Below are 13,247 nucleotides of genomic sequence, written 5' to 3' on the forward strand. Positions count from 1 at the left end.
GGAAACGGAAAACCCCTGGAAACCATAGCATTTCCTGATCTGAGCCCATATACGCAAAGTATGTCTAACAAGAGGATTAGCTATTGATCTGGGCAGACTACTAGGGAGTGCAGAGCCAAGAAGTGCAGAGATAGATAATTCTTTAGTGGAGCTCAGCTCATTCGCCACCCAGTTAGGGCACTCGGGTTGGGCATGGAAGAAAGACCAGAAGGTAGCACAACGTATATTAGCTACTCAATAATATAAATGAAAGTTAGGTAAAGCCATGCCACCCTCTTTTTTAGATTTTTGGAGATGGATTTTATTAATTCTAGAGCACTTATTCTGCCACAGATATGACAAAATAATAGAGTCTAAGGAATCAAAAAAAGATTTAGGAATAAAAATTGGGCTAGATTGAAATAGGTATAAAAATTTGGGGAGAACATACATTTTAACAACACTAATACGACCTACCAAAGACATAGATAGAGGTGACCATTGTACCAGACTCTGTTTTATAGCATATGAAAGATTGGCAAAGTTTTCACGAAAGAGATCTTTAAACTTCCTTGTGACTGTAATTCCAAGATAAGTAAATTGATTATGGACTACTTTAAAAGGGAGATCATGAAATGTTAGTTCTTGTGCTTCTTTATTAATTGGGAGAAGTTCACTCTTATGTAAATTAAGTTTATAGCCAGAGATCTGGCTAAACTGGTCAAGAAGTGAAAACATTAGAGGTAAGGATGTAGACGGATTTGAGGGAAAGAGTAATAAGTCATCAGCATAGAGAGAAACTTTATGCTCAACACCCCCTCTCCAAATCCCAGTCAATTCAGGGCAGTTTCGAAATGCTATCGCCAGAGGTTCCATAGCCAAATCAAAGAGAAAGGGACTTAAGGGGCATCCCTGGCGGGTGCCACGTTTGAGATTAAATACTTGGGATTTCTGAAAATTGGTTAAAACAGAGGCAGTAGGACACAGGTACAGCAATTGGATCCAAGAGATGAAACTTTGGCCAAGGTCAATTTTTTCTAAAACTGCAAAAAGGTAGTTCCACTCTATACGATCAAATGCTTTCTCCGCATCGAGGGAAATAACACATTCAGGAATCCCAGTTGGAGGTGAGTATAAGATATTAAATAAACGCCGAATGTTAAAAAAAGGGAAACGGTTTTTAATAAAGCCTGTTTGGTCATCAGAGATAATGGAGGGAATGATGGTTTCTAATCTATGAGCCAAAACTTTAGCTAAGATCTTTACATCAACATTGAGCAGAGAGATCGGCCTATATGAGGAACACTCTGTTGGGTCTTTGCCCTTTTTTAAAAGAAGAATAATAGATGCCTCACTGAAAGAGGGTGGCAATTTGCCGTAATTAAACGAGTCAGATAATACTGAAAGTAACTGAGGAGAAAGAAGAGAAGAGAATGATTTATAAAATTCTACAGGGAACCCATCAGGTCCAGGAGATTTCCCTGAGGACAGTGCAGAAATTGATGTAGATATTTCTTCTAATGACATAGGCGCATTGAGTTTGGCTTTGAAATAAGATGAAAGTGAGGGGATATTCAGATTCTGTAAAAATTGATCAACAGAGATATTGTCATTCAGAGATTCAGAGGAATAAAGCCGAGAATAAAAATTTTTAAATGCGTCATTAATTTCTAAATGATCCGATGTAAAGTCTCCGTTCTCCTTCCGGATCTTTGTAATATGTTGTTTGCCTTTGGAACGCCTCAGCTGATTGGCTAGGAATTTACTAGACTTATCCCCATGAATGTAAAAGCAACTCTTGCTTTCGAGAAGTTGGCGTTCGACAGGTTGAGTGGACAGAAGGTTAAATTTAGTTTGGAGTTCAAAACGCTTCTTGTATAATTCAGGGTTCTTAGTTTGGGTATATATTTGATCCGATTCTTTAATCTGGTTAATGAGGTCTAATCGATCTGCACAGGATCTCCTGTTGAGATTTGCTGTGTAAGAGATTATTTGCCCCCTCAGATATGCTTTCATGGCATCCCAGACAATCTGGGATGGCACTTCAGGTGATGTACTAGTGTTAAAATAAAAGGTTATCTGATCCTTAATAAATTTTTAAAAATCATCATCCAATAGTAAAGTTGAATCAAACTGCCAGTGTTTATTCCTCTGAGGGAGACCAGGTAAATTCAGAGAGAGAGTAATTGGGGCATGGTCAGAGATCAGTATACTCTGATAGTCACAAGAGTGGGAAAATGGAATAAGTTGGTTATCGAGTAAGAAATAATCAATTCTAGTGAAGGTATGGTGAACATGTGAGAAAAAAGAATAATCTCTCTCCGTAGGATGGAGGAAATGCCATATATCAGAGATACCATAGTTAGAGAGAAACGATTGGATAGCTAAGGCAGATTTAGTAGGTGGTCTAGTAACAGAGGACGCTCGATCCAAATTGGGATCTAACTAGCAATTAAAGTCACCACCCAGTATAAGAGAGTATGAGTTTAAGTCTGGTAGTGAGGAAAAAAAACGTTCAAAAAAATTAACATCATCAAAGTTGGGGGCATACAGGTTTGCTAGTGCAACTTTAGTGTTATATAGTTTGCCAGAAACAATAATAAAACAGCCATTTATATCAGATATTTTATTATGGAGTTCAAAAGGAATATTTGAGTTAATAAGAATGGAGACTCCTCTAGTTTTAGCGGTAAAGGATGAATGAAAATGCTGACCCGCCCACTTTGACAAAAGCCGGGAGTTATCAGAACAACAAAAATGAGTTTCTTGAAGGAAAGCAATATCAGCTTTGAGTTGTTTGATATGTGAGAATACCTTCCTCCTTTTAACAGGGTAATTCAATCCCTTTACATTCCAGCTCACGAATTTAAGTGCACTAGCCATTATCGATTACTAATGCATAAAAGGCAGAAGGCATATAAAAAGTCAAGCAGTACAATAGCAGTCTGGGAGCAGAGATGTAAACATAGATTCGTAAAATCAACACATATACATGTCCTGAGCAATAAAGAGATATAATATATACAGTGAGTGATGTTGGAACTAGAAAACCCACCCCATCCACACAACCCAAAACTAGACGGCTACCAAAACAAGTAGCTAGCTCTACCAAAAAAAATTAACCCAAATACAACTTCCAGATCTGTGTCATTAACAGCAGTTCCGTATAAATACTATAATAAATAGTAACTAGTTTATGCACTAAAAAACATAACTACAGATTAGAACACCTTCTGCAGGAATATAAAACTTAACACAGAGAAAATCGGAAGAGGACCAAAACCAACCTGCCAGCGAAAAAATTATAGAAGAATAAAGTAAGAGAAAGGAAAAAAAGGGATAAAAAAAAGGAGAGGAAGGGGAAAATTATAAATTCAAGACGAGTATTTACGTTTACAGAGAAGAGAGAAAAAAGTTCAGAAATTAGAAAAAAGGGGTGAAGAAAAGGAAAAAGTATAATAAAATAAATAAATATAAAAAGAAGGAAAAATAGATTGGCAATTAAACTGTGAACCAACAAACAGGAAGGCCTTCACTGAAGACTTCAAACCTCCAAAACAAGTTAAAGTCAGTTGTAGAACTCTGTAGATAAAGTTGTACAACAATAAAAGATAGATTTCACACACATCAAATCTAGGGAGAGATTGTCAACAGCCCTTAGAGTTTCGATGAATAATGTCTGAATGATTCAAGTAAAGTCTGAGTCCAGAAAAAGTAATTTTACTATGAGAAGTACTTATCCACCATTTTAGGAGGTCTGATGGGGTTCCGAAGATGGCTGGATAGCCGGAAGACTTGCCACAAATGCTTCAGCTTCTTTGGCTGACTTAAACCATTTGTATTTCCCAGTGTTAAGTTTGATTCGTAGATCAGCAAGGGACCAAAGAGGGGGTTTAAAACCACGATCAAAAGGCACTTTCATTGTGCCTTTAATCTCAGCGCGCATCTTTAAGGTCTGGGGTGCAAAATCTTCCACAAAGCGAATGGTTGTATCCTGGAAAATAAAAGAACCTCTGCGACGTGCCTCTACGATCAGACGGTGTTTTACCTGGTATTGATGGAAGCACAAGATTACTGGTCGCGGGCAGTTGCCCAGAATTCCGGCGGGAACATGGACCCGGTGTGCCCGTTTGAGCTCAGGCGGGTTCGGGAGCAAATCTTTCCCGAATATCTCACAGAGAAACTCGGCGAAAAGCTTCACTGTTGATCCCTGTTCGGTGGCCTCTGGCAATCCAAGAATTCTAAGATTGCAGCGTCTGCTGCAATTTTCGAGATCCACCGTTTTGAAAAGGAGTTTGTTACACTTTTCCTCCAAGCTGGAACAGAGAGTCTCCAAGTATCGAACACGACTTTCTAAATCTTCAGAAGTCGAATCGATGCGAGATAAGTGTTGGGCATGTTTGCCCACCTTGTCATTGATTTGATCAATCTTGACCTCCAACTGTTTGAAAGTGGTTTTGAATTCCTTTAAAATTTTGTCTCGGAGCTGACCGAACGCAGCCAGGGTCTCGTCTGAGAGAGCCGGAGTTTCCTTTCTCCCGGATTTAGAGCTCTTGCTAGACATTGTAAGTTAGAGGTGTTCACAGGCAAGTAAGAGGTACCGATAAAGTTCCCAACTAAGGTTTAAAAAATGGAGACATTTAGTGCAAAGATAGCGACAGTAACGGAACAAAAATTCGGAGCAGCTAAGCAATCGCCATCTTACCGGAAGTCCCCTATTACCTTTTTTAAACAAGGGAACTACATTTGTCATTCTCCAGTCCTCCGGCACTTCCCCTGCAGCCAAAGAGGATTCAAAGATCATAGCTAATGCTCCTGCAATCTCTTCTCTCAATTCCCACAACAACCTGGGGTGTATCATATCCGGCCCTAGGGATTTATCCATCTTAATGTTTTTAAGAAGATCCAGCACTACTTCTTCCTTAATCTCCACATTGTCCAGCACACAGGCCCACTCTACTTCGACCTCATCAAAATCAAGATCCTTTTTCACTTGTGAATATTGAAGCAAAGTATTCATTTAGGATCTCTCCAACCTCCTCCGCTTCCAGGCACGTGTTGCCCTCTTTATCCTTTAGCAATCCCACCTTCATTCTCATCATCCTCCTATTCTTCACACATGCATAGAATGCATAGATTGCCTTGGGGTTCTCCTTAATTCTACATGCCAAGGCCTTCTCATGCCCCCTTTGAGCTCTCCTAAGTCCTTTCTTTAGCTCCTTCCTGGCTACCCTATATTTCTCATAAGCCCCTCCTAATTCCTGCTTCTTATATCTAACATATGCTTACTTTTTCCTCTTGACAAGTTGCCTCACATGTTTTGTGAGGTTCCCTTTTCCTACCATTTTTTCCTTGCCTCAGTGGGACAAACCTATCCTGAACCCAGCTCAAGTGGTCCCTAAACTTTTCCCACATTACTGCTATGCTTTCCTCTTTGAACATCTGTTTCCAATTTACTCTTGCTAGTTCCTGCCTCATCCCTTCAAAGTTAGCCCTTCCCCAGTTATGCACTTTACCATTTCATCTGATTTTATCTCTTTCCATAGCTATGCTGAAGCTAAGGGAGTTGTGGTCACTCTCACCAGAATGCTCCCCCACCAAGAGGTCTGTCACCTGACCAGGTTCATTACCCAGAACTAGATCCAGCATTGCCTCTCCTCTCGTCAGCCAGTCCACATACTGTGTCAGGAATCCTTCTCGAACACACCTGACAAATTCAGCCCCATTTATCCCCCTTGCACTCAGGAGGTGCCAGTCAATATGAGGGAAGTTGAAATCACCCATAACTACTACCCTGTATTTCCTGCACCATTCTAAAATCTGCCTGCTTATCTGCTCCTCGGTGTCCTGAGGGCTATTTGGAGGCCTATAGACTACTCCCAGCACAGTGATTGATCCCTTCCTATTTCTGACTTCCACCCAGACTGACTCCGTGGACACTTCTTCTGCAGTGTCCTTCCTTTCTATAGCCGTGATACTATCCCTGACCAGCAATGCCACTCCACCCCCTTTTCTACCTCCCATCCTATTCCTTTTAAAACACCTGAACCCTGGGACCTGCATCATCCAATCCTGCCCTTCCTCCAACCAAGTTTCAGTAACTTGGTTACAACATCATAGTTCCATGTACTGATCCATGTTCTAAGTTCATCCTCCTTGTTCCTAATACTCCTAGCATTGAAATAGACACATTTCAACCCCTTTAACTGGCTGCAATTATGTTCTGTCCCCTGCCTGTCCTTCCTCATCAACTCAGAACTCTTAGCATCATGCCCTTGTCCTTCTACCTTAATCCCTGCACTCACATTCTGATTCCCACCCCTCTGCCAAACTAATTTAAACCCTCCCCAACAGCTCTATCAAACCTGTCCACCAGGATATTGGTCCCCCTGGGATTCAAGTGCAACCCGTCCTTTCTGTACAGGTCACACCCGCCTCAAAAGAGGTCCCAATGATCCAGAAATATGAATCGCTGCCCCCTGCTCCAATCCCTCAGCCATGCACTTATCCTCCACCTCATTCTATTCCTATTCTCACTGTTGCGTGGCACAGGCAGTAATCCTGAGATTACTACCTTTGAGGTCCTGCTTTTCAACTTCCTTCCTAACTCCCTGTAGTCTTCTTTCAGGACCCCTTTTCCTACCTATGCAATGGTACCAATATGTACCACAACCTCTGGCTGTTCTTCCTCCCACTGCAGGATATCTTGGACACGATCAGAAATATCCCAGACCCTGGCACCTGGGAGGCAAACTACCATCCGAGTTTCTTTCCTGCGTCCACAGAATCGCCTGTCTGAACCCCTGACTATAGAGTCCCCTATCACTACTGCCCTCCTCTTCCTTTCCCTACCCTTCTGAGCCACAGGGCCAGAATCTGTGCCAGAGGCATGGCCACTGTTGCTTCCCCCAGGTAGGCTGCCCCCACCAACAGTACTCAAACAGGAGTTCTTATTGTCAAGAGGTACAGCCACAGGGGTACTCTCTAGTACCTGACTCTTCCCCTTCTCCCTCCTGACTGTGACCCACTTGTCTGTCTCCCGTGGCCCCGGAGTGACCACCTGTCTGTAACTCCTCTCTATCACCTCCTCACTCACCCTGACCAGACGAAGTTCATTGAGCTGCAGTTCCAGTTCCCTAACATGGTCCCTTATGAGTTGAAGTTACAAATTTGCTATTATTATTATAACCCTTTAGACTGTTGATTTATCACAGTTATATTAAATTTGCAATAAACTACGTGATGTGTAGTGGAGAGTATATTGATGGGCTGCATCACAACTTGGTATAGAAACATCAGTTCAGTGGAAAATACTGCAACGATCTGGCCCAGTATGTCACGGGTAAAGCCCTTCCCATCATTGAGCACATCTACATGAAACATTGTCTCAGAAGAACAGCATCCATCGTCAGGGACCTCACTACCCAGGACATGCTCTCTACTCACTGCTAAAATCTGGAAGAAGGTACACTTTAGGACTCACACCACCAGGTTTAGGAACAGTTATTAACCTTCAACGATCAGGCTCTTGAACCAATGGGGATAACTTCACTCAACTTTACTTACCCATCATTGAAATGTTCTCACAGCCTATGGACTCACTTTTAAGGACTCTTCATCTCATGTTCTCATTATTTATTGCTTATTTATTTATGATTATTATTATAATTTCTTTCTTTTTGTATTTGCACAGCTTGTTGTCTTTTGCACACTGGTTAAATGCCAAAGTTGGGGCAGTCTTTCATTAATTCTGTTATGGTTATTCTATTGTGGGTTTATTAAGAATACCCGCAAGCAAGTGAATCTCAGGGTTGTATATGGTGACATGCACGTATTTTGATAATAAATTTACTTCAAACTTTGGTTCACAAAATGGGGAAAATCAAAATTAGCTTGATTTGGATATAAAAGTTTTCCTACATCTATTTGCAATACATGGATTAAGATTAGCTGAATATAACAATAATTCATAATGACAATATATCAGAATTTAAAATTTTCTGCTAAGTTACGGAATATGTAACACCATACAGGACCAATTTTATAAGCTAGAAAAGTAATTTAGTAAAAAATGATTTAAAGCTAAAATGTAATTTGTGTTTTTCTGTCACTAGACATAATGCCACAAGAGATTTGTGTTCTCTTGTAAATGAATCCTCTTCCCGATTAGCTGAAAAAATAAAAGCATGTGAGTATTCATTATTGTAACTATTATTAATGTGGCGATAGTAGTTGCAGAATACTTTTTGAAATTTAAATGAATCAATTATAATACATTTGAAGAAAATAATGAAAATCATACTTATCTTGGTGTCCTCTTTTCCCCCTCCCGTTCCCTTCATCTTTCTCTTCCTATCTTCCATCGTCATAACCCTCCAAAAGGCTCCCTTTATTCCCATACATTACCTCCTGCCAGTCAGCCAATCTTCTATCCATTCCTGTAATACCATAAGCTCCTATCGTGTAAAGTAGCCTTATGTGTGGCACCCTGTCAAAGATCTTCTAAAATCCAAGTAAACAACATCTACTGACTCTCCTTTGTCTATCTTGCGTTTTATTTCCTCAAAGAATTCCAACAGATTTGTCTAGCAAGATTTTCCCTTAAGGAAACCATGCTGCCTTCAGCCTATTTTGTTATGTGCCTCCAAGGATGCTGAAACCTCATCCTTAATGATGAATATCTTCCCGACCACTGAAGTCAGGCTAACTGGCCTACCATATTTCCTGTCTTTTGTTTCCTTCCTTCTAATAGAGTGGAGTGACAGTTACGATTTTCTAGTCCTCTTGAATAAGTCCAGAATTTAGTGATTCTTGAAAGATCACTATTAATGCCCCCAAAATCTCTTCAGCTACCTTCTTCTGTGGTATAAAGAGGTCGGACAAACAAGGGTTGATTTCTTTGGAGCAATGGAGGCTAAGGGGAGATCTGATAGTGGTTTATAAGAGTATGAGAGGCATAGATAAGAGTAAAAAGAAAATGTCTTTTCCTAAGGGTTAATATGTTTAATACCAGAAGACATGTATTTAAGGTGAGAGAGAGAGTAATTTCAAAAGACTGGTAGGGGACGTTTTTTATTAGAAACTTTTAAGAGGTATTCAGATAGACACATGATTATGAGAAATATGGAAGGTTATGGACATTGTTAGACAGAACAGATTAGTTTAGTTAGCCATTTGATTTCTAATTTAATTGGTTCGATACAACATTGCGGGTCAAAGGGCTGTTCATGTACTGTACTGTTCTAGCTCTGGGGTGTAGGTACCTGGTCCAGGTGACTTATCTACCTTCAGACCTTTCAGCTTCTCAAGCACTTTCTCTCTTCTCCTTACTAACACCAGAGTACACTTACTGTGTCCCAATTCTCTTGAATTTCTGGCATGCCTAGGTAATTCAAGTGATCATCTAACACTTCTTCAAGTAAGCCTACTCTCATTACTTCCTCAGGTGGTATCTTTCAGCACTCACCACTCTTTGCTAAAGGGCCTTTCAGCTTCCCAAACACCTGTTCCTTAATATAGTGACTGTACGTACTTCTGCCCTCTGACACTTTTCAAATTTATGGTATTCTGTAAGCGTCTTCCCCAGTGAAGACTGACAAAAAATACTTTAAAGTTCAAATTGCATTTATTATCGCATTGTGTATATGTCACCATATACTACCCCAAGATTCATTTTCTTGCACAAATTCATAGTAGATACAAAGAAACATAACAGAAACATTGAAAAACTACACACAAAGATGGAAAAACAACGGATTTGCAAAATAAAACGAATGATGCAAATCTGATAATAAATAGATAATTAATATTGAAAACAGCAGTTGTAGAGGCCTTGCAGGTGAGCCCTCGGTTGCGGAATCAATTCAGTGTTGAGGCAAGTGAAACTATCTATGCTGGTTCAGAAGCCTGATGGTTAAAGGGTAATAAATGTTCCTGCACCTGGACAACAGACTTGAATGGAGCACCAACATAGAAGCTGTGTGCAAGAAGGGCTAGAGTTGCCTCTACTTTCTGAGGAGACTGAGGTCCTTTGGAGTATACAGGCCTCTCCTTCACAAGTCTTACCAGTCTATTGTCACCAGTACAATCTTCTATGGGGTGCTGTGTTGGGGCAATGGCAGCAACACGGGTGATGCCTCTGTTACAGGAGTCAAACTGGACATACTGGAGGCTTTGTGGAAGATTTCAGAGTGTGGCTATAGATGGTTGCCTCTCTGACTAAAGCCTTGTGACTAGTGGTGTGCTGCAGGAACAGTGCTGGGTCCATTGTTTGTCAGCTATATCAACAATCTGGATGCTATTGTAGTTATCTACATCAGCAAATTTGCAAAAGACACTAAGATTGGGGGTGCAGTGAATAGTGAGGAAGACTACCAAAGCCTGAAGTAGTATCTGGACCAGCTCAACTTTGAGAAAGTTAAGACGTCATCCAAGCAGACAAAGGCTTATGGAGAGCATCCCAGAGTATATAATCTATAAAGGCCTGGAGAATTCCTGACACATTCACAAGGGTGAGGGGCATGTACTCAAAGTGCCCTGTCGGTATGTTGAATGCTGTCTTCCACTTGTCGCCCTCCTTTATATGAACCAGGTTGTATGCACTCCGCCAGTTCAGCTTCGAGAATACTTTTGCCCCTTGGAGAATCTCAAAAGCAGTGGTTCATGAGTAGAAGAGGGTAAAGATTCTTGACCATTATGTGATTAAGCCCTCTTTAATCAATGCAAGTCCGCAGAATCCTGTCCTTTTTCTGTACGAAGAAGAATTCAGTGCTGGCTATGAAGGTGGAGAGCCAAATGAATCCCAGGCAAGAGTCTCCTTAATATATTCCTCCATCGTGCTTCTTTCTGGGCCCTGTAGAGGACACGTACCTGTCAGTAGATCTATTGCAGCCACAGGGTCGGTGCAGTGGAATAGTCGAGGCCTTTCCTTTACTAAAGACCACTTCCAAATCTTTGTAAACAGAAGGGATTTCTACCAGCTTGGCTGCTGCAATTACCCCTGAACCTTCCTCCGAGGATGATATGTAAGACTCTGTCAGTATTGGGGGTGCTTTGGCAGACCCCAGAGTCTTTCCCAGGTCCATAAAAGTCTTTAGTGGAAACAGAAGCCAAATCACAGTCCAAATCATTGTCTGTCTCCTCAGATATTGGCAGCAAGTCACGACAAATGGTCCCTGTGCTCATGGAACTAGGCTCTAAGAGTCACCATTATGGAGCCTTCCCTTTAGATGAGCAACTGGAGTTCCCAACTGCTTGGGCATCTCCTTGGTTTGCTGCTGAACTAGAGATCTAATTCCAGTTCACCCCTAATTGGACAGGGTTGGGACTTGCACGGGCCTATTGGTTGGGGCCTGCTTGTCCTTCCTTGGAAACAGGAATGGGTTTCCTGAAGGCTCCAGGTTACCTTGAGCAGGGCTGTCCCCTTGTCAGATGGGAAAGTCTGTGGGAACACCTAGCTGAACACATACCTTCTTGCAGCGACTAGACCCTCCCTTCCTTCCAGTTCATGGAAGGGTTATGCTAGGACAGTCAAGGTGCCCAAGGGTCAAGGGTATGTGAGGAGACACAGTGATGAAGAGATTAATGTCCTCCGCATGATCCTCTATGCTCATCTGCAAGACCAATGTCTGCTGCTGGATCTGTCCAGAACCAAGTGGACAGCCATCCAAAACAGTTGCGGGCATGAGCTGATTCAACAACTGCAGCAGTATATTGAGCTCATGGGCAGTTCCCAGTTCCCAAGTCAAAGATATTTCCAGCTGCCAAAGAGTCCAGAAAAAGCATTCACTTCTCGTTGGTTCTTACCCCAGGAGATCTCTATCCTCAGTGTGACACCAAAATCTGTGAGGTTGGGAGTAGTAGCTGCTACTATCATAGTCCTCCTAACACTGGATGATCTGAACAGTTCTGCAGCTTCAAGCGTTCGCCTCGCATGTGACCACCTTCTCCACAGTAAAGGCAGCAACCTGAACTCCAACATGGAATCTCTCTTTGGTGGAGATTCTTAGGGGGCCAATTTGCATGAGCTTGACAGAATCCTGAGTAGGAGGCGGTGATTGTCTGAGATTGGGGGATAGATCAATGATGCATTGAGTTTGGCCTTGAGCCAGCCCGCTACGATCTCTTGATGTTGTCCTACTTGCACTTTGCCAGACGATTATTGAGACAAATGGATTGGTTGATCAGAACCTCTAAGCCATCAGCTAGTTCTCCCAAGGCAAGAGCATTCTTCAGTTCATCTCAAGGTCCGTGGTGGTATAGTGTGGTGAAGGCGTCTCTGTTCCAACCACTCTCTTGGGCCAAAATCTGAAATACAGTTGCGTAGTCAGCTGCTGACCATCCACCCTGTCGAATCTTCATCAGGCAGTCTGAGGCTTTAATGGCACCAGCTGAGTGATGGAACACCTACCTCACGGTGGCCATGAATTCCTCCAAATCCGAGCAAATCTTTGACTTCCGTTCCCAATGTGCAGTGACCCAGGCCAGGCCAGGCCAGGGCTTCCAGTTAGAAGCCAGATAATGAAGGCCACCTTTCCACACTCCAAGGGAACCAGGACATCTGGAGTTCAAATACAAATGAGCATTGGACAAGGAAACTGCAGCAAGAACCCAAATCACCATTCAGGATTAGAAAATGGACTGGCTCTGTAGAGTGACGGAAAGCCTCACCCGAGTGACTTCGGCTTCATCCCTGCAGAAGTTGGTGCATGGTGACCTTAAGGTCATGTATCTCCAGGGTCTGTCTTGAAATCTTTTCGCTATGGCTGGCCACAGCTGGCAAAAGGCTCCGATACCCCACTGGGACCATGTTAGCTCAAATGTACTGTGATGAGAGTTCTTGATGAGGATGGCTTGGATCCAAATACTGGAGTATTTGAGGCTCGGATCAAGACATGGTTTCAGTCTGGGTTGAGAATCGGAGCACAAAACAAACACTAGATGAAATCATGAGTAGGCTTACAATTGAGCACTAAACCTCAATTCAGGTGCTCCTTAAGTGCTCAATCCTTGGCGCCCAAAATATGATTGCCAATTGGCAATGAGTTTCTGAACCTATAAAGGGGCCACGCCCACTATTCATACTCCATGGAGTATGAATTATTAATGATTTATGCTGTCTTTTTGAAGCATCAAATTTTAAAGATGTGCTCAATGCTAGGGAGGCTGACGTCCATGATGGAACTGGCTGAGTATGCAACCCTCTGCAGCTTTTTTTGATCCTGTGCAGTGCACAGTAGTAATTAATATAGTTTTTTTTGTAGAATAAA

General features: G+C 42.0%; 1 protein-coding gene across 1 annotated transcript in view; it reads left to right on the forward strand.

Annotated features, from left to right (window-relative positions):
- sycp1 (synaptonemal complex protein 1) overlaps positions 1-13,247 on the forward strand; it is a 223,131-nt gene that overhangs the window by 72,064 nt on the left and 137,820 nt on the right. The window contains exon 7 of the mRNA XM_059971481.1: positions 8,094-8,167. Within this exon, the coding sequence (XP_059827464.1) occupies positions 8,094-8,167 (74 nt within the window). The remainder of the gene's footprint in view (positions 1-8,093; positions 8,168-13,247) is intronic.

This window comes from Hypanus sabinus, chromosome 6, assembly GCF_030144855.1.
Source record: "Hypanus sabinus isolate sHypSab1 chromosome 6, sHypSab1.hap1, whole genome shotgun sequence".
Classification (NCBI taxonomy): domain Eukaryota; kingdom Metazoa; phylum Chordata; class Chondrichthyes; order Myliobatiformes; family Dasyatidae; genus Hypanus; species Hypanus sabinus.